General features: G+C 42.9%; 1 protein-coding gene across 1 annotated transcript in view; it reads right to left on the reverse strand.

Moving 5' to 3' along the window:
- Window positions 1-24,963, reverse strand: part of si:dkey-220o5.5 (actin filament-associated protein 1-like 2) — a 102,824-nt gene that overhangs the window by 23,189 nt on the left and 54,672 nt on the right. The window contains exons 3-9 of the mRNA XM_055920502.1: window positions 22,932-23,015; window positions 22,714-22,796; window positions 4,134-4,230; window positions 3,549-3,760; window positions 2,232-2,408; window positions 1,606-1,698; window positions 1,378-1,468 (exon numbers count right to left, since the gene is read on the reverse strand). Of these exons, the coding sequence (XP_055776477.1) occupies window positions 1,378-1,468; window positions 1,606-1,698; window positions 2,232-2,408; window positions 3,549-3,760; window positions 4,134-4,230; window positions 22,714-22,796; window positions 22,932-23,015 (837 nt within the window). The remainder of the gene's footprint in view (window positions 1-1,377; window positions 1,469-1,605; window positions 1,699-2,231; window positions 2,409-3,548; window positions 3,761-4,133; window positions 4,231-22,713; window positions 22,797-22,931; window positions 23,016-24,963) is intronic.

Raw genomic sequence — 24,963 nt, forward strand, 5'->3', positions numbered from 1 at the left:
TTCAGTGTAGGTGTTTATGTAAATCTATGGTTGCCTGGATTGGTTCTCAATTAGAGACAGCTGTCTATCGTTGTCTCTGATTGAGAGTCATATTTAGGCAGCCATAGGCATTAGGTAGGTTGTGGGTAATTGTTTATGTTTGATGTTAGTAGCTTGTGTCTGCACTTTCGTTTGTTAGCATCACGGTCGTTTGTATTGGTGTTCGTTTCATCTTCAAATAAATAGAAGATGTACTTATATCACGCTGCGCCTTGGTCCTCTTTTTCACCTAAAGACGATCGTGACAGTTTGAAGGGCTGGAGAAAGTCACACGGCAAGGCTGCCTTTCCCTGGCCTCCTTACACATTCTGTACCAGATTAGGGCAAATTTGGGAAGTACTGTACACAACATGCAACGGTTTCAACAATTTTAATGAGTTACAGTCAATTGAAATAAATAAATTACGTCCTAATCTATGGATTTCACATGACTGAGCAGCGGCACATCCATGGGTTGGCCTGGGAGGGTATAGGCCCACTCATTTGGTAGCCAGGCCCACCCACTGGGGAGCCAGGCCCAGCCAATCAGAATGAGTTTTTCCCCACAAAAAGGGCTTTATTACAGACAGAAATACTCCTCAGTTTCATCAGCCATCCGGGTGGCTGGTCTCAGACGATCCCGCAGGTAAAGAAGCCGGATGTGGAGGTCCTGGGCTGGCGTGCTTACACGTGGTCCGTGGTTGTGAGGCCGGTTGGACGTACTGCAAAATTCTCTAAAACAACGTTGGAGGCGGCTAAATGGTGGACAAGTTAACATTCAATTTTCTGGCAACAGTTCTGGTGGACATTCCTGCAGTCAGCATGCCAACTGCACGCTCCCTCAAACTTGAGACATCTGTGGCATTGTGTTGTGTGATAAAACTGCACATTTTAGAGTGGCCTTTTATTGTCCCCAACACAAGGTGCAACTGTGTAATGATCGTGCTGTTTAATAATTTTCTTGATATGCTACACATGTCAGGTGGATGTATTATCTTGGCAAAGGAGAAATATTTGTGCACAAAATTTGAGAGTGTTCTGTGTTCTTTTCTTTCAGTTCATGAAACATGGGAATAACACTTTACATGATGCGCTTATAATTGTGTTCAGTATAGTTCAGAAATCGATATTATCATGCAGAAAAAAGACAATTATTATTGATAAAATGTATATTTACTTACTTTTCATTGGAGTTCTTTTTTCATTCATTTTCACATTTATTACTGACCGCACTTCACTACTTCACGGAGTCCTCAGTGACTCGTTCAGTCCCTACGAAGCAACTTAAGATGGAACTATTGATAGTCTTTGAAACAGAGCAGCATTTGTTAATGTTGACAAACGGGGGAATAGGCTTACCTTTATCCTTCATTTCCACACTGCTGGGAGCAGAGGGCAGCGCCAACATTTTCTCTTCATCCGAGTCTGAAGTGTGAATGACTGTGCTTGACTGCGAGGGAAACAACACATGAAAGGTCAGCATTGAGAGAACCTGAGCCACCTTATTCAGCCAAATTGAGTTAATTGAATGTTAATGTTAACTAGGGGCAGGAGTAGCTTTAATTCTTATAGTGGCAGAAGACTTACCCTGCAAGAGTCCAGTCTGTCACACTTGAGTAACAAGGGCAACCTTTGGGACTCTGGCTCATAGTAGGAGGAGCCCTTCACCTCCTCAATGATCTTGGGGACCAGCCGGACAACCAGTAAGAATTGAAAACACATTACACACAAAATTCTTTGGTGCAGTTTCCCAAGCACAGATTAAGTCTAGTGCTGGGCTAAAAATATTAATCTTTATTTTTAGTCCAGGACTATGCTTAATCTGTGTCCGGGAAACCGCCCCATAACCTGCAGCCATACCCCATAACAGGCATACCCTATATCTCCCAATCCTACTGTCCATTTCTCCTATCCTGATAATAACTTGTTAACAACTGCCATTTATCTCAGATAGGCTAGGCATGCCTGTTTGGACAATCATGGGCATTACACATCCAAAAAGGCATTTCCTCTTACCCCTCCCTTTGCTCTCTTTCAGTCAATTGCTGTGTCAAACCGTGGGACTATAGTTACCATGTCTGAGCCAGAACGGCCCATAGGGCAGGAGCCCTCTCCTGTTTCTATAGTGTGAGGCAGTTTGATATACATGGACAGGACGCTAGTCTATCGCAGTCCTCTGTGGGACTATGCTGTAATGACAAACACCTCCAAACCTTCCTCCATTCCTCCGCCTGCTGACAGCTCTGGAAGCCCATCACCACTGTGTCGGAAGCAGTCACAACCTTGAGCTCGTGCTGCATCTTCTTGTTGTGCTTGGACTTGTAAACCACCTGGCAGCCCCGCAGGTTGAGCTCCAGCAGCGGGTAGAGGTCCTTGGCACATTTGTAGCACTGTGATTCAAAATAGGAAAAGGACATCTGAGCTTGTTGCAGGTGTGTGGGAGTAATTCGATGGTATCTTCAAAGAAAAGGAAAACCCACACAACGCTCTTGCCAGTATCACTTTGTCTAACATTTTACTAATTTAGCAGCCACTCTTATCCAGAGTGACTTACAGGCACAATTAGGGTTAAGTGCCTTGCTCAAGGGAACGGTCGTTCCCTTGAAAAACCCACAGGTTTTTCACCTAGTCGGCTCTGGGATTCGCCCCAGCAACATTTTGGTTACCGACCCAACACCCTTAAGCACTAGGCTACCTGCCCCTCCACTTGTAGCACTAGAAGCAACTTGAAACAGGCAAATAGGATGAACAATTTATGGGCTATTCTGTAAATAAAAAGCATGAGCTGGCGCACACCCAGAGAAAATTATTTAGTGTAGAGCTGCTGACTAACGGTGAATAAACTGCAAGCTATAAATTATTGGGTAAAAGAAACACCAACGTTACAATATCAATGTGCCTTTTTCAGGGTAATGTCATGAATGCTTGAACTAAGTTATATTATGTTGCAATTAGTGCAACCAATGACAACAGTGAGGGATGTGCTGTAATTGCTAGGTTGATCAGAATGAATTGAGCGAAACTGTTAAAAGCCCACAGCATATTGAATATATTATGCCATTGTTATCATTAGTATTAGCATAACATCCGCATCAACATGCATCGTTTAATTTAATTTCACCTATATATTTAAATATTTCCAATTTCATTTAATGTTTGTGTAACAGTTAATCATTTGGTTCAACCATAATGCATAATAAGCATCATCAACAGGGGGAACATACGCTGACAAGCTGTAGAAAGAATACATTAATTTACAAGACCTGTTCACAGAAAATATAATTGGTCATAAGAAGGGCTTGAGATCAAAGTCAATATTCAGACCACTGGGGGTCAATGATTTTTTATTCTGTGAATACTACATAAAACAGCCATACAAACCCTTCCTTCCTTTATATAACAGACATTTCAAGGTTAATGCCTTTTTTTAAAGCTATAGTAAGCTACATGGATGAAACATGTTCAAAACACGTTTGTCGACACCTAGCAGATGATCGTACAGTGTGTTTTGTCCTTAGGAATGTGCTTACCAACAGCAGATTGTTGCGGACGAGAAAGAGTTGTTTGGTCCATTGGCCCAGCCATTTCTTCCTCCACAGGTAACCACAGATGCGTGACTCAGAAGTGGGCCGCAGACAGGTCTGGGAAGCACTCCACTGGATGTAGTGGGCCCGGTCCTTCACAAACTCCTCATCTTCCTCACCGTATGACTCGTAGTGACTGCTGTCTGAGTCACCTTTGTCTGGAGAAAACACAGATGCTCACGTGAGCACACATGTACACACAGAGGATGCATTTCAATATTTATTTTTTTGACACACCTGTTTGACACCACTTTTCAGAATGTGGTAAAAAGAGATACGGTGGGTTTTTACGTAGATTAAAATCCACAGTACACAACTGGAAGTTCGAAGGTTTGAGGATGAAAAATAGCACAAATACATGTATAACACATGAATGGAACTTTCTAATGTAATTCTTTGACTGTAGAAACGGCACAAGGTTACATTTATCCCATTGTGAAAGTAACCCAAGTTGCTGGCAATGGCTCTTGACAGAGAGAGAGCGCGCGAGAGAGAGAGAGACTGCTGTATCTAATGACTTGTTGAGCATACCTGTGGAGGGATTGTCTGGAACAAAAGGCTCAGCCTCCTCGTAGCAGTCCTCATCTAAACCTTCTGGAGGTTGGGGGGGTACCGCCGGCTCCTGGCTCTGAGGTAGGAACACAACAAGTGGTAATGACAGGGAGCCTTCATGACTCACAGGACTGTAGTAGGGCAGTGAGACATGACCTGATCCATGGCTACGTCCCAAATGGCACCCTATGTAGGGAATAGGGTGCCATTTGAGACACAGACGAGATATATCTGTGCTTCAAAGCCTTTGCACTAGGGCTGTTGATTGGTAAAAAAATTTAAACGTGTATTTTTCCATATATGTTTGAATAAAATCAACTATAGGTTGTAGGTTACTTTGCCTGATGCTTTAAGCATAGCACTTCAAAATCAAGACACACAAATGAATAAAGAGGGAGCCAGAGATTAATATATCCTAACCAGAAGAAAAATATCTGTTCCTGACCCTCCTCACGCTGCCTGCTGCTGCTAGCCTTCACAGATTCTGCCATGAACCTCCTGAAGTTGCCGGTAATAGGCTACACCAGCAGTCGGCAACCTTTTCCATTTGGAGTGCCAAGTTATGGTACCATTTCTACTAATCTGCGTGCCAGTTATGATTTTCATATGCACATTTTCATGGAACAGTTTCATTTAATTTATAATAAAGTCTTCATATCTCAAAATCAATATCAGGTGGTTAAATACATTTTTTATCTCAATGAAAATGATACAAATCTGAAAGTAACTTCTATTGCCATTGCCAATATGTAAAAATAGTCTACATAAAGCTAAAATTTAAAAACATTGCAGGTAGAAAATATCCCAATAAAAATAAATATCTTATAAATTCCATTGGATATGCATAGCCTGTCTGCAAGGAACTTGAAATATATTTTATTAACTATTAACTTGGGTCTGGCCTGCTAGTAAACTTGCAACATTGTATAAACTATTCTGGGACTTTAGTTCTTGTGCCAGTGAGCTACGGACAGACAGACACAGCTGTATGCTATTTACGCAAGGATAAAAAATAAATCAGGTAGGCCTTTTTTATGACATTTCCAATGGATCAGAGCATGACATTATTTCACCTTTCATGCTGAGTGGTTAACCTGTTGAGAACAGAGGGCGCTGTTTTCACTTTGGGGGAAAATCGTGCCCAATTTAAACGGCCTCGTACTCAATTCTTGCTCGTACAATATGCATATTATTATTACTATTGGATAGAAAACACTCTAGTTTCTAAAACCGTTTGAATTATATCTGTGAGTAAAACAGAACTCCTTTTGCAGCAAACTTCCTGACAGGAAGTGGAAAATCTGAAATCGATGCTCGTTCTAGGGCCTGCCTATAAATGTCCTTGATATATATTAGAATACATGCACTTTATACGTCTTCCACTAGATGTCGACAGGCAGTGAGAGAAGAAATGGAGTGAATAACTTGATCTGGGGTCGAATAAAAGGCTCTCGGCATGACGTGTCACCAGTTTCCTGTTTTCTGGAGAGCGCGTGAAGGGACCTGGATTTGCCTTCTGATAAGCTGTCGTTATGGACGACTAATATCTCCTGCTTTGATTTTATTTGATACATGTGACAATATCGTCGTAAAGTATGTTTTTTCAATATAGTTTTATTAGATTATTGAAATTTATTCGGGACGTTAGGCGTGTTGCGTTGTGTGCCTTTGTTCAGGAAGGAGAGCTTAGCGCCACTTTGCTAGCTTTCCGTGCTAATTGACTGGAGAAGAGGACATTCTAAATCCAAACAACGATTGTTCCCGACAAAGGACACTTGTCCAACATTCTGATGAAAGATCATCAAAAGTAGGACCCATTTTATGATGCTATTTCATATATCTGTCGAACATGTTGTACTAGTCGTTTGCGGCCAGGTTTTGGGTACTCTCTCGCCATAACGTAAACTGCATATCGTAATGAAGTTATTTTTAGAATTCTAACACGGTGATTGCATTAAGAACTAGTGTATCTATCATTTCCTATACAACATGTATTTTCTAGTAACGTTTATGAATAGTTATTTGGTCAGAATAGTTGGAGTGTCATTAAAAATATCCGCACATTCTGGGAAAAAGATGCTACGTTAGCACAATGTATAACCAATGATTTCAGCTCTAAATATGCACATTATCGAACAAAACATAAGTGTATGTATAACCTGATGTTATAGGACTGTCATCTGATGAAGGTTTATGAAGGTTAGTGAAAATTAATATATTTTGCTGGTTTATTCCCTATCGCTAACGTGCCTATTGCTATCGCTAACGTGCCTTGATGAATGAATGCGGTAGTGTGGTAGGCTATTGTAGTAAGCTAATATAATGCTATATTGTGTTTTCGCTGTAAAACACTTAAAAAATCGGAAATATTGGCTGGATTCTCAAGATATTTGTCTTTAATTTGCTGTACACCATCGATTTTTCAGAAATGTTTTATGATGAGTATTTAGGTATTTGATGTTGGTGTCTGTAATTACTCTGGCTGCTTCGGTTCTATTTCTGACGGTAGCTGTGATTGTAGCTGCAATGTAAAACTGATTTATACCTCAAATATGCACATTTTTTGAACAAAACATAGATTTATTGTATAACATGTTATAAAACTGTCATCTGATGAAGTTGTTTCTTGGTTAGTTTGGTTGGTTCTTGGTTAGTTAGGTTGGCTTTGTACATGCTACCTGTGCTGTGAAAAATGTCTGTCCTTTTTTGTATTTGGTGGTGAGCTAACATAAATATGTGGTGTTTTCGCTGTAAAACATTTTAAAAATCGGACATGTTGACTGGATTCACAAGATGTGTATCTTTCATTTGCTGTATTGGACTTGTTAATGTGTGAAAGTTAAATATTTCTAAAAAATATCTTTTGAATTTCGCGCTCTGCCTTTTCAGTGGAATGTGGGAGGAGTTCCGCTAGCGGAACGCCAGAGCCAGACAGGTTAATGAAAGGGAGAGAGATGGATTTTTTTCTCAAATAGTCTACGTTGAGGAACTATTGTCATTCTCAATGAATCTAAAAACAGACTTTGTTAACTTGCTTTTTGAGACGAAGAAAACATTACTTTGAGAAGCTAAGTTAATAAATCGGAAATATTGGCTGGAATCACAAGATGCCTGTCTTTCATTTGCTGTACACTATGTATTTTTCAGAAATGTTTTATGATGAGTATTTAGGTAATTCACGTTGGTCTCTGTAGTTATTCTAGTTGCTTTGGTGAGAGTTGTGATGGTGGCTGCAATGGTAAACTATGATTTATACCTGAAATATGCACATTTTTCTAACAAAACATATGCTATACAATAAATATGTTGTCAGACTGTCATCTGATGAAGTTGTTTCTTGGTTAGTGGCTATTTATATCTTTATTTGGTCGAATTTGTGATAGCTACTGATGGAGTAAAAAACTGGTGGAGTAAAAAAAGTGGTGTCTTTTGCTAACGTGGTTAGCTAATAGATTTACATATTGTGTCTTCCCTGTAAAACATTTAAAAAATCGGACATGTTGGCTGGATTCACAAGATGTGTACCTTTCATATGCTGTATTGGACTTGTTAAAACTTCTTATGGCTGCAAGGCAAAGTGTTGAGTAGCCAGTGAAATCGTGCCCATTTCAAACGGCCTCCTACTCAAATCTTGCTCGTACAATATGAATATTATTATTCTTTTTGGATAGAAAACACTTTCTAGTTTCTAAAAGAGTTGGAATTATTTCTCTGAGTGAAACAGAAGTCCTTCTGCAGCACATTTCCTGACCAGGAAGTGAAATGTCAGAAATCGATGCTCTTTTCAACTTGATGCCTATACATGGTCTTGACACTTAGGAGTCTGCTGACACTCTATACGCCTTCCTATTGGTGTAAAGAGGATGTCAGAGAATAAATTTTTGTGCTCCTCTTGGTCTGTGGTGGAAAAAAAACTATTTCTTTGACGTGACCGTCCACTTCCGGTACTCTGAAGGAAGTGGGATTGACTTCTGTTTTGCCTTGGTAACGAACGGCTAACGTCTCCAGCTCAATTTTTTTTTGATACATGTGACCATATCATCGTAATGTATGTTTTTTCAATATAGTTTAATCAGATTATTGAAACTTTATTCGGGAGTTTTGCCGTGTTCCGTCCTCTGACTGTGTTTAAGTTGTGCCACTCGGCTAGTGCCAATGCTAAGTGAAGAGGGAAATTTGCCATTCTGAATCGAAACAACGACTCATCTGGACAGAGGACACCTTCTTCAACATTCTGATGAAAGATCAGCAAAAGTAAGACCCATTTTATGATGTTATTTCATATATCTGTCGTGCATGTGAACTGGCCGTGGGCGCCCAATTGTGTCTGTCTATTGTAGCTACGCTAATATAGCGATACATTTTGTTTTCGCTGTAAAACATTTAATAAATCGGAAATATTGTTTGGAATCACAAGATGCCTGTCTTTCAATTGCTGCAGACTATGTATTTTTCAGAAATGTTTTATGATGAGTAATTAGCTATTTGACGTTGGTGTCTGTAAATATTATGGCTGCTTTCGGTGCAATTTCGGATTGTAGCTGAAATGTAAACTATGGTTTATACATGAAATATGCAAATTTTTCGAACAAAACATATGCTATACAATAAATATGTTATCAGACTGTCATCTGATGAATTTGTTTCTTGGTTAGTGGCTATTTATATCTTTATTTGGTCGAATTTGTGATAGCACCTGATGGAGTAAGAAACTGATGGAGTTAGAAAAGTTGTGTATTTTGCTAACGTGGTTAGCTAATAGATTTACATATTTTGTCTTCCCTGTAAAACATTTTAAAAATTGGACATGTTGGCTTGATTCACAAGATGTGCACCTTTCATCTGGTGTCTTGGACTTGTTAATGTGTGAAAGTTAAATATAAAAAAAAAATAGATTTTGAATTTCGCGCCCTGCACTTTGAGCTGGATGTTGTCATAAGTGTACCGGTGTCGGGCTGCCCCCGTAAAAGGTTAATGTGTGAAAGTTAAATATTTAAAAAAAATATATTTTGAATTTCGCGCCCTGCACTTGAAGTGGCTGTTGTCATAAGTGTACCATAAGTGTGCATAAAGTCTGGGAGAGCTCCGTTTTTGCAATAATCATCCAGCATTGGCATGAAAATAGGGCTAAGCTGGGGCCAAGAAGCTTTGTAGAACTCTCTGGGGAATCCATCTGGGCCTGGGGACTTACTAGGTGACATGGAGGTAATTGCCTCCAGGACCTCCTCAGGAGTGAAGGGGGAGTTGAGATCTTCTTGGTCGGTCTCTGATAGTTTAGGTAGCCTCTAGGAAGGAATGGAGTTCTGCCTCCGTATGTTTTCTCTCGGAAGTATATAGTTTGCAGTAAAAATCATGAAAAGTTAAATGTATCTTTTTTGGGTCATATGTGACCTCGTCCTCTGCTGTTTGGATAGCCATGATTGTACGCTCTGACTGCTCTTTTTTGAATTGGTAAGCAAGCAATTTACACTGCATTATGCTAAACTCATGGTATTTCTGTTTGGTAAAGTTAATTTTTTTTAAATCTCCAGAGTGTAGTCCAAGTTCAGTTTGGCTTTGGCTGCTTTAAGTTGACTCCAGGAGGTGCTGTCTGGGGATTGTTTATGTACTTTTTTACAGCGTTCCAGCTCCCTCTCAAGATCTAGCCTGTGTGCTTCCATTGCTTTTTTCTTAGAGGAAGCATATGCAATTAGATGATCACTTCCGGGTTGGAGCGAGTAGTCGCACTTCGCTTCGCTCCACAGGTAATATTACATTTCATTACAGTACAACGGTTTGATTTGTTTGATCTGAGCAATTTTTCTTAGCTAGCTACATAGCCATCTTTGTATCAAAGGTAATTGTGTAGTTTAGAGTAATTATCGAGGTTAGCTAGCCAGCTATTTTCGTCCTTCTAACGTAGTCAACACTGCTAGCTAGCCAGCTAGCCAACTTCTACCGAATAGCAGCACTGTAGAAACTATTACATTACAACGGAACGACTTGATTAGTGTAGTGTTAGCTAGCTACATAGTTGTCTTTGCTGTCTTTGTATCTAAGATAATTGTGTAGTTTAGAGTAATTATCGAGGTTAGCTAGCCAGCTATTTTCGTCCGCCGCGCCACCGTTCTCCTACCTAGTCAACAACTGCTAGCTAGCTAGTCAACTTCTACCGACTAGCAGCACTGTAGAAACTAATACATTACAACGGAACGATTTGATTAGTGTAGTGTTAGCTAGCTACATAGTTGTCTTTGCTGTCTTTGTATCTAAGATAATTGTGTAGTTTAGAGTAATTATCGAGGTTAGCTAGCCAGCTATTTTCGTCCGCCGCGCCACCGTTCTCCTACCTAGTCAACAACTGCTAGCTAGCTAGTCAACTTCTACCGACTAGCAGCACTGTAGAAACTAATACATTACAACGGAACGATTTGATTAGTGTAGTGATAGCTAGCTACATAGTTGTCTTTGCTGTCTTTGTATCTAAGATAATTGTGTAGTTTAGAGTAATTATCGAGGTTAGCTAGCCAGCTATTTTCGTCGCCGCGCCACCGTTCTCCTACCTAGTCAACAACTGCTAGCTAGCTAGTCAACTTCTACCGACTAGCAGCACTGTAGAAACTAATACATTACAACGGAACGATTTGATTAGTGTAGTGATAGCTAGCTACATAGTTGTCTTTGCTGTCTTTGTATCTAAGATAATTGTGTAGTTTAGAGTAATTATCGAGGTTAGCTAGCCAGCTATTTTCGTCGCCGCGCCACCGTTCTCCTACCTAGTCAACAACTGCTAGCTAGCTAGTCAACTTCTACCGACTAGCAGCACTGTAGAAACCAATAATACATTACAATGGAACGATTTGATTAGTGTAGTGTTAGCTAGATACATAGTTGTCTTTGCTGTCTTTGTATCTAAGATAATTGTGTAGTTTAGAGTAATTATTGAGGTTATCGAGGTTACCTAGCCAGTTATCGAGGTTACCTAGCCAGCTACACTTTCAAACAAAGTCAACAACGCAGCCACTGCTAGCTAGCCTACTTCACTAGCCAGCAGTACTGTATCATTTTAATCATTTTAGTCAATAAGATTTTTGCAACGTAAGCTTAACTTTCTGAACATTCGAGACGTGTAGTCCACTTGTCATTCCAATCTCCTTTGCATTAGCGTAGCCTCTTCTATAGCCTGTCAACTATGTGTCTGTCTGTCCCTGTTCTCTCCTCTCTGCACAGACCATACAAACGCTTCACACTGCGTGGCCGCTGCCACTCTAACCTGGTGGTCCCAGCGACCCACGTGGAGTTCCAGGTCTCCGGCAGCCTCTGAAACTGCCGATCTGCGGCCAACAAAACAGAGTTCATCTCAGCCTATGCTTCCCTCCAGTCCCTCGACTTCTTGGCACTGACGGAAACATGGATTACCACAGATAACACCGCTACTTCTACTGCTCTCTCCTCGTCTGCCCACGTGTTCTCGCACACCCCGAGAGCTTCTGGTCAGCGGGTGGTGGCACTGGGATCCTCATCTCTCCCAAGTGGACATTCTCTCTTTCTCCCCTGACCCATCTGTCTATCGCCTCCTTTGAATTCCATGCTGTCACAGTTACCAGCCCTTACAAGCTTAACATCCTTATCATTTATCGCCCTCCAGGTTCCCTTGGAGAGTTCATCAATGAGCTTGACGCCTTGATAAGTTCCTTTCCTGAGGATGGCTCACCTCTCACAGTTCTGGGTGACTTTAACCTCCCCACGTCTACCTTTGACTCATTCCTCTCTGCTTCCTTCTTTCCACTCCTCTCCTCTTCGACCTCACCCTCTCACCTTCCCCCCTTACTCACAAGGCAGGCAATACGCTTGACCTCATCTTTACTAGATGCTGTTCTTCCACTAATCTCATTGCAACTCCCCTCCAAGTCTCCGACCACCACCTTGTATCATTTTCCCTCTCGCTCTCATCCAACACTTCCCACTCTGCCCCTACTCGGATGGTATCGCTCCGTCCCAACCTTCGCTCTCTCTCCCCCGCTTCTCTCTCCTCTTCCATCCTATCATCTCTTCCCTCTGCTCAAACCTTCTCCAACCTATCTCCTGATTCTGCCTCCTCAACCCTCCTCTCCTCCCTTTCTGCATCCTTTGACTCTCTATGTCCCCTATCCTCCAGGCCGGCTCGGTCCTCCCCTCCTGCTCCGTGGCTCGACGACTGATTGCGAGCTCACAGAACAGGGCTCCGGGCAGCCGAGCGGAAATGGAGGAAAACTCTCCTCCCTGCGGACCTGGCATCCTTTCACTCCTTCCTCTCTACATTTCCCTCTTCTGTCTCTGCTGCTAAAGCCACTTTCTACCACTTTCTCCTCTCCACCCTCTCCGAGTTGGGCATCTCCGGCGCGGCCCACGCTTGGATTGCGTCCTACCTGACAGGTCGCTCCTACCAGGTGGCGGGGCGAGAATCTGTCTCCGCACCACGTGCTCTCACCACTGGTGTCCCCCAGGGCTCTGTTCTAGGCCCTCTCCTATTCTCGCTATACACCAAGTCACTTGGCTCTGTCATATCCTCACATGGTCTCTCCTATCATTGCTATGCAGACGACACACAATTAATCTTCTCCTTTCCCCCTTCTGATAACCAGGTGGCGAATCGCATCTCTGCATGTCTTGAAGACATATCAGTGTGGATGACGGATCACCACCTCAAGCTGAACCTCGGCAAGACGGAGCTGCTCTTCCTTCCGGGGAAGGACTGCCCGTTCCATGATCTCGCCATCACGGTTGACAACTCCATTGTGTCCTCCTCCCAGAGTGCTAAGAACCTTGGCGTGATCCTGGACAACACCCTGTCGTTCTCAACTAACATCAAGGCGGTGACCCGTTCCTGTAGGTTCATGCTCTACAACATTCGCAGAGTACAACCCTGCCTCACACAGGAAGAGGCGCAGGTCCTAATCCAGGCACTTGTCATCTCCCGTCTGGATTACTGCAACTCGCTGTTGGCTGGGCTCCCTGCCTGTGCCATTAAACCCCTACAACTCATCCAGAACGCCGCAGCCCGTCTGGTGTTCAACCTTCCCAAGTTCTCTCACGTCACCCCGCTCCTCCGCTCTCTCCACTGGCTTCCAGTTGAAGCTCGCATCCGCTACAAGACCATGGTGCTTGCCTACGGAGCTGTGAGGGGAACGGCACTTCCGTACCTTCAGGCTCTGATCAGGCCCTACACCCAAACAAGGGCACTGCGTTCATCCACCTCTGGCCTGCTCGCCTCCCTACCTCTGAGGAAGTACAGTTCCCGCTCAGCCCAGTCAAAACTGTTCGCTACTCTGGCACCCCAATGGTGGAACAAACTCCCTCACGACGCCAGGTCAGCGGAGTCAATCACCACCTTCCGGAGACACCTGAAACCCCACCTCTTTAAGGAATACCTAGGATAGGATAAAGTAATCCTTCTAAACCCCCCCCCTTAAAAGATTTAGATGCACTATTGTAAAGTGGTTGTTCCACTGGATATCATATCACCAATTTGTAAGTCGCTCTGGATAAGAGCGTCTGCTAAATGACTTAAATGTAATGTAAATGTCTTAGTATGGCTTTGGCAGCTTCCCACATTGTGGCCGGAGAAACAGGAGAGTCTTTGTTGTCTTGTGTGTAGTTGTCTATCCATTTAGTTACCAATGTATGGAACACTTCGTTTGATAACATGGAGGTGTTGGATTTCCAGCTCTTTGACCTTGGAATGTTTGTACAGAGGTCAAAGCGGAGGTGGACAAAGGCGTGATCTGAAAGTGCTATGGGTCCGATTGTACACGTGGCTGAATTTTTGAAAATCTTTGGGATAAAAATGTAATCTATACGGGAGTAGGTGTTATGGACATTAGAGTAGTATGTATATTCCATAGATCTTTCTTTAGTAAGAGAGTTCAACATCTTTGCAAATCTAGGATTTGTGGAGGGGACTTGAGATTATTTGTCCAGGGTTGGGTTGAGTTTACAATTAAAATCTCCAGCCAGCATTTATTTTTTAATATTCCCCCCTTATCTCCCCAATTTTCGTGGTATCCAATCGCTAGTAATTACTATCTTGTCTCATCACTACAACTCCCGTACGGGCTCGGGAGAGACGAAGGTCGAAAGCCATGCATCCTCCGAAGCACAACCCAACCAAGCCGCACTGCTTCTTAACACAGCGCGCCTCCAACCCGGAAGCCAGCCGCACCAATGTGTCGGAGGAAACACCATGCACCTGGCCCCCTCGGTTAGCGCGCACTGCGCCCGGCCCTGAGACAAGGATATCCCTACCGGCAAAACCCTCCCTAACCCGGACGACGCTAGGCCAATTGTGCGTCGCCCCACGGACCTCCCGGTCGCGGCCGGCTGCGACAGAGCCTGGGCGCGAACCCAGAGTCTCTGGTGCCCTAGACCACTGCGCCACCCGGGAGGCCCCCAGGGATATCATTTTTGACATTAAATAAGTAGTATCTGTGTTAGGGGCGTATATGTTTAAGATAGTAATTGGTTGCCCATACAGTGACCCAGTTATCAAAATAAATCTCCCCTCCGGATCAGAAATGTTTTTGTCAGTTATGAATGGAACATTCTTATGGATAAGTATGGCTGTACGTCTACTGTTTGATTTGAAAGATGAGAAATACACCTGTCCCACCCAAGCTCTGCGGAGTTTGGCATGTTTGGCATCACAGAAGTGTGTTTCTTGTAATAGCACGATGTCTGCTTTATCCTTTTTTAGAGCACATAGTATCTTTTTCCGTTTTATTGCATGACCTAGACCATGGCAGTTCCATGTCAGTAGATTTAAGGTACTAGTCATCGTCATCGAACAGTAATCGAACTCTAGTGCAAGTCATCTCTGGGTAAAGGTGGATAATAGTTATAGCTTCGATCCCATAAAATAAAAATAAATGGTGTACATAAAATAACAATCTCTGAACACCCCAGCCATGTTCCCAAACAACTCGAGCAGCATACCACCCTGCATACCACTGCTGGCTTGCTTCTGAAGCTAAGCAGGGTTGGTCCTGGTCAGTCCCTGGATGGGAGACCAGATGCTGCTGGAAGTGGTGTTGGAGGGCCAGTAGGAGGCACTCCTTCCTCTGGTCTAAAAAAATATCCCAATGCCCCAGGGCAGTGATTGGGGACACTGCCCTGTGTAGGGTGCCGTCTTTCGGATGGGACGTTAAACGGGTGTCCTGACTCTCTGAGGTCATTAAAGATCCCATGGCACTTATCGTAAGAGTAGGGGTGTTAACCCCGGTGTCCTGGCTAAATTCCCAATCTGGCCCTCAAACCATCATGGTCACCTAATAATCCCCAGTTTACAATTGGCTCATTCATCCCCCTCCTCTCCCCTGTAGCTACTCCCCAGGTCGTTGCTGCAAATGAGAACGTGTTCTCAGTCAACTTACCTGGTAAAATAACGGTAAAATAAAATAAAAAATAAAAAAATATCCCGTTGGATCTATTACCCCCACGCTCAATTCTGTGTTCCGAAAAAAAAAATGGGAACAGTTAGCAATGCGCAACGTCTCCCCCTCACCACCAAAGAAATGCCTCATCCTCTCCACCCCGCATTGAGTAAGTGACAACATAGCCCCCGCCCAGACCACTTAAAAAAAGAGGAAGAAAATAAAATCAATAGCCCAGCCTACATATACCTCCCCTAAGGGACATAGGGCTAATCGTTTGGACCAAATAAAACAGAAATGTTGGGGCAAATCCTTAAGAGGGATCTATAGGATAAGTTGTTCATTTTTATTAAAACGTAATATCAATAATAATTGATATTATCTTCAATCGATCGCTGCCTGCACCTGCCCGCCTGTGCAACATCACTACTCTGGACGGCTCTGACTTAGAATATGTGGACAACTACAAATACCTAGGTGTCTGGTTAGACTGTAAACTCTCCTTCCAGACTCACATCAAACATCTCCAATCCAAAGTTAAATCTAGAATTGGCTTCCTATTCCGCAACAAAGCATCCTTCACTCATGCTGCCAAACATACCCTTGTAAAACTGACCATCCTACCAATCCTCGACTTCGGTGATGTCATTTACCAAATAGCCTCCAAAACCCTACTCAATAAATTGGATGCAGTCTATCACAGTGCCATCCGTTTTGTCACCAAATCCCCATATACTACCCACCACTGCGACCTGTACACTCTCGTTGGCTGGCCCTCGCTTCATACTCGTCGCCAAACCCACTGGCTCCAGGTCATCTACAAGACACTGCTAGGTAAAGTCCCCCCTTATCTCAGCTCGCTGGTCACCATAGCAGCACCTACCTGTAGCACGCGCTCCAGCAGGTATATCTCTCTGGTCACCCCCAAAACCAATTCTTCCTTTGGCCGCCTTTCCTTCCAGTTCTCTGCTGCCAATGACTGGAACGAACTACAAAAATCTCTCAAACTGGAAACACGTATCTCCCTCACTAGCTTTAAGCACCAGCTGTCAGAGCAGCTCATAGATTACTGCACCTGTACATAGCCCATCTATAATTTAGCCCAAACAACTTTACCTACTGTATTTATTTATTTATTTTGCTCCTTTGCACCCCATTATTTCTATCTCTACTTTGCACATTCTTCCACTGCAAACCAACCATTCCAGTGTTTTTACTTGCTATATTGTATTTACTTCGCCACCATGGCCTTTTTTATATTTTTATTTATTTATATATTTTGTTTGCCTTCACCTCCCTTATCTCACCTCACTTGCTCACATTGTATATAGACTTATTTTTCACTGTATTATTGACTGTATGTTTGTTTTACTCCATGTGTAACTATGTGTTGTTGTATGTGTCGAACTGCTTTGCTTTATCTTGGCCAGGTCGCAATTGTAAATGAGAACGTGTTCTCAACTTGCCTACCTGGTTAAATAAAGGTGAAATAAAAAATTAATTAAAAAATAAACAGGGCCATAGGCATAAAATTGACACATTGAGCTTCTCGTTAGGTCTGTAAATGTGTATTAATCGACAGCTTATGAATGGTGGAGACCTATGTGAAAATGATAACTACAAATAATAATAATAATTTAAAAAAAAGGGATATAAATGTAGGCTGAAACATTAGTAGGCCTAGGTTAGGCTATAGAGCCTATCCCTCTCAGTTAAAAGAAAATAAATATAAATTCGAAGGCTATAATGACATTTAGCGGGGCGGGTGGGTCTTTGGATGGCGGCTATATGTTGTCTTACCTCCTTTAGTAATAACAGTAATCGCTTTTAGTCATTGGTCCATTTCTCAGTGACCAGGATTGTCCTTCAAAAAACGTTTTGCCTCTTCGGGAGTTTTGAAGTGTCGCAGGGCTCCTTGGTGAAGAATCCTGAGCTCGTTTGGGTATTTGAATCCCCTAAAGATGCTTCGGTCAATGTAGTATTTCTTCACCTTGTCAAACTCTCTGCGCTTTTGGCGTATTCCAGCTGACAGGTCCTGGTGTAAAGTGAGTTTGGCATTTCCCACTGTAATGGTGTTGATTTTCGCAGCCTGTAGGACTCGTTCCTTGTCGGTGAATCTCAGGAAATGTATGGTGATTGGGCGCGGTGGTTGTCTGGCTGCTGGTGGGGGCCTCAGTGCTCTATGGGCCTGTCGGTGGACAGGTAGAGCCACTCGGGAAGTTTGTCTTGCAGGTAGTGGGTCAGTGGCATGTTTCCCTCTTCTTTTTCACCCAGGTTTAATAGAACACAATTATTCCTTTGCCCCCTGTTTTCCAGGTCCTCTGTTTTCTCTTCCAGATGCTCTATTTTATTTTTAGCATATGCTATTGTTTCCATGGCGTCTGTCAGTGAGTTTTCCATGGATAGATTTCGCCCCTCTGCCTCATCCAGGTGCCCCGCGTTGATGGTTATCTTGTTGTTGATGTCAGGCAAAGCATTTTCCAGGGTTGTCACCTTGCCCCCTATCGCACTGAGCTGAGAGTTAATGCCATCTAATTTGATGTTGAGTTCTGTACGTTGGGATCTCAGCTCAGAAAGGATGTCTTCAACAGAGTGCGAGGTTGGCATTAGTTGGGCCTCGGGGGGGGGGGGGGGGGGGGGCGTCCTCTTGCTCCTGGCTAATGGCCCTAGCTTTTTCTGAAGCTAGCTGTTTCTTGGAGTCTTTTTCCGCCGCCTATGCTTGAGTCCGGGTAAAAATGTCACCTGTAATGTCGCCTTTTGTAGCCGCCATAACTTTTTGACTAAAGCTAAAGGAGTTTTAACTTGAAGTGGAGGTAAGATTAAGAATGGGAAACTCCTTGTGTGGAGCTCTTAGTTCATGCGGCCATCTCGTTCAAGGGTCACGTGATCCCCCTTTCTTTCTTTTTTTAAGTAATTTTTTAAATAACAGCACATTTATTTTAAATTGTTTTTTTTTACCCCTTTTTCTCCGCAATTTCGTGGTATCCAATTTGGTAGTTACAGTCTTGTCTCATCGCTGCAACTCCCGTACGGACTCGGGAGAGGCGAAGGTCGAGAGCCGTGCGTCCTCCGAAAAGACCCAACCAAGCCGCACTGCTTCTTGACACAATGCCCACTTAACACGGAAGCCAGCTGCACCAATGTGTCGGAGGAAACACCGTACACCTGGTGACTGTGTCAGCGTGCACTACGCCCGGCCCGCCACAGGAGTCGCTAATGCACAATGGGACAAGGGTATCCCTGCCGGCCAAACCCTCCCCTATCCCGGGCGATGCTGGGCCAAGTGTGCGCTGCCCATTGGGTCTCCCGGTCGCGGCCGGCTGCGACAGAGCCTGGACTCGAACCCAGAATCTCTAGTGGCATAGCTAGCCTGATGAGGACAGGGGGTGCTGTTTTCACTTTTGGGGGAAAACGTCTCCAATTTAAACGGCCTCGTACTCAATTCTTGCTCGTACAATATGCATATTGAATTTTGTCTGTGGGTAAAACAGAACTCATTTGGCAGCACACTTTGTGACCTGGAAGTGGAAAGTATGAAATCTATGTTCTGTTCAAGTGACTGCCTATAAATGGCCATGATAGGTATGGCTAAACGTACACGTCATACACCTTCACCCGGATGTCAAGAGGAAGTGAGAGGAAAAAGGAGTTGATTATCTCTGTCTGACGTTGAATAAGCCCTCTTGGAACAACGTGTCCCCAATTTTCTGTTTTCTGCAAGGCGCGTGTCGGGACCTGTTATTGCCTACTGGAAACCAGTCGTTATGGGCGAATATGATCTCCGGCTTTGATTTTATTTGATACATGTAACAATATCATCCTAAAGTATGTTTTTTCAATATAGTTTCATTAGATTATTGAAATTTATTCGGGACGTTAGTTGTGTTGCGTTGTTTGACTTTGTTGAGGTTGGAGAGCTTAGCGCCGCATGGCCAGTGTGCTTGCTAATTCAAGAGGGATAAAGAACGTTCTGAATCCAAACAAAGACGCTTCTGGACAAAGGACCAAAGGTACAACATTCTGATAGAAGATCAGCAAAAGTAGGAACCATTTTGTGATGCTATTTCATATATCTGTCGAACTGTGTACTAGTAGCTTTGCGCTCAGGTTTTGGTTATTCCCTTACCATAACTAAGTCTTATGTCGTAATGAAGATATTTTTAGAATTCTAACACTGCGATTGCATTAAGAACTAATGGATCTATCGTTTCCTATACAACATGTATTTTTTGTAATGTTTATGAATAGCTATTTGGTCAGAATAGGTGAGAGTCTAATAGAAATATTCGCACATTCTGGGGAAAAGATGCTACGTTAGCACGTTATGCTACGTTATGCTACGTTGTATAACCACGGATTTCAGCTCTAAATATGCACATGTTCGAACAAAACATAAGTGTATGTATAACCTGATGTTATAGGACTGTCATCTGAGGAAGGTTTATGAAGGTTAGTGAAATTTAATATATTTTGCTGGTTTATACGCTAACGCTAATGTGCCTATTGCTATCGCCAACGTGCCTTGATGAATGAATGCGGTCGTGTGGTAGGCTATTGTAGTAAGCTAATATAAGGCTATATTATGTTTTCGCTGTAAAACACTTACAAAATCGGAAATATTGTCTCTATTCACAAGATCTTTGTCTTTCATTTGCTATACACCATGTATTTTTCAGAAATGTTTTATGATGAGTATTTCGGTATGTCACGTTGGTGTCTGTAATTTTTCTGGCTGCTTTCGGTGCAATTTCTGATTGTAGCCGCAATGTAAACTATGATTTATACCTGAAATATGCACATTTTTCGAACAAAACATAGATTTATTGTATAACATGTTATAAGACTGTCATCTGATGAAGTTGTTTCTTGGTTTCTTTGGTTTGTTCTAGGTTAGTTTGGTTGATTTTGTGCATGCTACCTGTGCTGTGAAAAATGTCTGTGCTTTTTTCTATTTGTTGGTGAGCTAACATAAATATATATTGTGTTTTCCCTGTAAAACATTTAAGAAATCGGACATGTTGGCTGGATTCACACGATGTGTATCTTTCATTAGCTGTATTGGACTTGTTAATGTGTGAAAGTTAAATATTTAAAAAAAATATTTTTGGAATTTCGCGCTCTGCCTTTTCAGTGGAATGTGGGAGGAGTTCCGCTAGCGGAACCCCTGTCCTAGACAGGCTAGCATTGCGATGCTGTGCCTTAGACCACTGCGCCACTCGGGACGCCCTCACCTTTTCATTATAACATTGGAGGAAATATGTTCCTATTCTTTTTTTTTAGGGGGTAGATCGGCTTTAATATTGCAGGTAGATTGTTGCTTCCATCAATGTAATTGTCTGCATCACTTTCAATCCTCCATATATTTTTTTTGCAAATACGTTCCTATAGTGTTAGAGGAACTTGTTTGCTGGCCTCATAAATGCTAGCTAATATTTCGCTATGGAAGTGAAAGAGAGTCTTAAGTGGATTTGCGAAAGAATTATGGGCAGAGTTTGATGGTAAACACAGCTGCCTCCTATGTGTTCTTCAAAAGTGCTCCTTTCTTTGCGGTTCTTGCCCTACTTCCTGCCTGTGTGCGTGCATGTGTGCATGAGTGTGTCTGTGTTTGTTTATGTAGCCTGGTCATTTTAGTGTGTGTGTGTGTGTGTGTGTGTGTGTGTGTGTGTGTGTGTGTGTGTGTGTGTGTGTGTGTGTGTGTGTGTGTGTGTGTGTGCGTGTGTGTGTGTGCGTGCATGTGTCCACAGAACGGAAGGCTACCGCTGAGCTCATGGTCTCCAGGGGGTTCTGACTCGGACCGTCGGACTTCCTCCTCTCCTCTTCTGTGTGGGTATTCTATCACTCCATCACGTAGACAAATGTAATTGCGACATGAACATCCACTTCCTCTACTCTGGCTCCATCTCCACCAATGGCATCATTGATGAAGAGGAGATGGCCTCTCGCATAAACAAAGCATTTCCTCTTTCTCTGATACTACCCCTGGTTCCCTCAACCGTTCATTGCCACTTTGATCCTCAGCATAAACCGTGATTATGAATCCCCATGCTGGGATTCTCTGTGACCCTGTCAATAGGCCGGAGGAGGCCATAGGAACAGAGTTCCATACAGCAGAGGAGAAGGGAGGCTCAGTTTACAGTGGCTGAGCTGATTATCTCTGGAGTAGACTACACCCTTTTTGTTGTCTATTTTGGGTCGCTCCCCCTGCCAACTTGAAAAAGCCCCCGTTCAAGGCAGTAGCGTGCCCTCTGACCTTTTGTACTCCTCAACCCTCGACGAGACGTGCCTGGACCTCACCAAACCTCAGCAGGGCCAGGGACTCTCTCATTAGCAGCCCACATCACAGACTGCCACCCCCTTCCTCCCCCCTGTTCCCCTCATGCCCCTCAGCTACTAGTGCTGCATGGCCTAGCACTTTCCCTTGTCATTATGTTCACAGGCAAAGGCCCTGCAAAGAAATGCTGTCACTGGATCTTCACTTCCCTGCTGCAACTTTCTCTCCCAGTCATCTGAAGAGGAGCACAGGACCCAGAGTATCTTCATCCCACCTGAATTTACTCCCAACATTCAAAAATGTCTGCCGCGTCACATAATCAAAACGGTTAACTAGTGCTGCAGATATTTTGTTTGTGACACAATAACAGTCTTCTCTGAATTTAGAAAGCAAACCTATTCTTACAATGTCGCACAAGCATGTGTTTCCCTTTTAGTTGAAATATTTTATAAAGCAGGCCAAATGAGTCCTGTGAATGTTCGTCTCACATTCTTGTGTAATAAAAGCACACTAAATTGTACCTGAGGCAGCTAATTACAACATCTCAGGACTTCAACAACAAGACACCACTTTTCACATATCTGTCCCACCACAGTTGAGCAGCCCTATCTTAAATGGCCAAATGTCCAATTGATTTCAAATGCAATGGAAAAAAATATCACGAAACCAAAGATACACATCGTCAACTATAATGTATCACATATACCCAAAATATCCTGGCAACTGTGTAGTTCTGGCCAAGCTCATTAGTACACGTTTTTGTATTGAATCCAGTCACTAAACAAATTGGTGAATAATTGTGTCTATGGAGTTCAATACAGGGAGTTAGTGGAGGAATGTGCACTAACGCCCTGGACCAGAGCTAGCAACAGCCATGGCAGGTGTTATGATAAGCACTTACCCCTTTCCGTAGCCATTCGGTAGAGGCAGAGGACAAGGTCTCCTCGGCTGAGTCCGGGTCTGGTCCTGACTGGAACAGACCAACTGGGGGTAAAGGTCACAGCCAGGTCACAGGTTAAATGTCAGATGTCACAGGAAATTGCACCTGTATTATTCCACCTCAATAAACCAGTGACAAAATCAAATGCACATACTGACGAGAGAAATGCATTCGTGTACCTGTGCCTGACAGCTGGGTTTCCCTGAGATCATTGCTTGGGGACCCTGATGGACAGCTCATGATCATATACTCAGCATCCTCAACTGGAACACAGGAATTCAGACACACAAAATATCTCAATGGGTCATCAGATCTAAGTCCTACTTCTGGTCAGATGTTTCCAAAATATGTGAGAATCCAGAATTCCAGCTATTCAAGACTCTATTTGACAGTTTGTTAATAGTTTTTGGGCCATATACTGAACAACTGTATGGTCTATCGATTCCTCCTTATTAACCTTGTGTAGCACCATGTGATAAATCCTCCACATATCTTTATTCTTCAGGCAAACATGGGCCTGTCTCTTAAAATGATAAAACAGACATATGTTGCATCTCAAACAGCACCCTATTTGCTTTATAGTACACTACTTTTGACCAGCACTACTATGTGCCCTATATAGTCCCTATGTGCCCGGGTCAAAAGTAGTGCACCATAAAGGCAATAGGGTGCCATTTGGGATGCAGGCATGGTCTATGCAGTTTAGGTGACTGCACTCAGGCAGATCCATCTCCTGGCCAGAGATGAGAGGCTATGTCCCAGACACACTTCCCATGATTCTGCATGGGAGCTGGAGAAGACTTGGAGAGTCAGAAAGCGTGCCCTGTCATCCATGGCCCAGATTTTCCTTCCACACCGACACAGTGGCCAGCAGGTTAACAGAGACACAGCGGTACTTTACAAGGACAGGGGAATCTCCTATTAAATTAAGCAGATATCTGCACTATGTTGTCATTACAGCCACTTCCAGATACAACAGCGTGTTTATTGAATGGTCAGATGCATGATGACTGCATTCTAATTAGCATCAGTGTAGGTAAAGGTAGCAAGAGTGGAAACAACAGTAGAATAGTAGTTAGTATTGTTTTGTTATAAGGGTGGTTAACTAACATTTGCTGTTGGGCAACACAGAAAGATTGGCTACTCCTGGAATCAACCATAAAACACTGCCCAAGGTCGAGTTAGCTGGAGAGGCGTTGTTGATGGCCTATGCTCCACATGGGACAATGAACCTACATGTAAAGTGCCTAGTGAAAGTCTACACACCCATTGCACAGTCTACACATTTTGCTGCCTTAAAATATTATCTAAAAAGGATTGTTTTTTTTCTACAGATCTTCACAACTGTCTGTAAAAAAAAAAATATCTTTAGACATGTTGTACTTTTCTTAAGTGTAGTTTTGTGATTGACTTAAACAAGAAAATTGCATTTGAAAAAGGTCAAGTATTTGCTGTGAGCCAATGGGGTAACCTAGGTAACCACAGGTTGTTTTCCCCACAGGCTATTGAGCCCCACAGTGGACACGTCAAAATACCCATAAAACCTAGCGGTCAAACACAGAAATGGTTCCAATCGTTTTTTTCACCATTCATTTTATCCATTGTGGATTTTAGAAACACTTCAAATATTGTTATGAATTTTATATTAGAATATGTAATGTGCAAAAACTGACCCACTGGGTCATATCTCAATAACCCAGCATCAATAACCCAGCACCCAGCATCAATAGCCCAGCAGTTTTCAAAGAAAGCAATCCAACTAAGTGACCCAATACCTGCAACCCAGCAGTTTGGTCAACCAAACAACCCAGCATTATTAGAGTGTAATATGGAGTGAATGCAATATTGTTAATCCTTTTTATTTTCAATGACTGTGGTGGCAGCATCATGTTATGGGTATGCTTGTCACTGGCAGGGACTGGGGAGTTTGTTAGGCTCAAAAGAAATATGAAAGCCCAGGTAAAAAGTTACAGGAAAAACCACATCAGTCTTCTGAAAACCTAACCCTGGGATAGGGTTTTATTTTTCCACAGGACAATAACACATATGTTTATGCAAAAGAAACACCAGAAAGACTTTCCAAGAGGTGTTGAATGTTCCTGACAGTCTCAGTCCTGACTTAAAACTGCTTTAAAAAATCAAAGACAAGTTGTAATATTGCTGTCCATTAATGATTCCCAACCAAATTTAAGGAGCTTGAGCAATTTGATG

The sequence above is a fragment of the Salvelinus fontinalis genome, chromosome 4 (genome assembly GCF_029448725.1).
Source record: "Salvelinus fontinalis isolate EN_2023a chromosome 4, ASM2944872v1, whole genome shotgun sequence".
NCBI classification, from domain to species: domain Eukaryota; kingdom Metazoa; phylum Chordata; class Actinopteri; order Salmoniformes; family Salmonidae; genus Salvelinus; species Salvelinus fontinalis.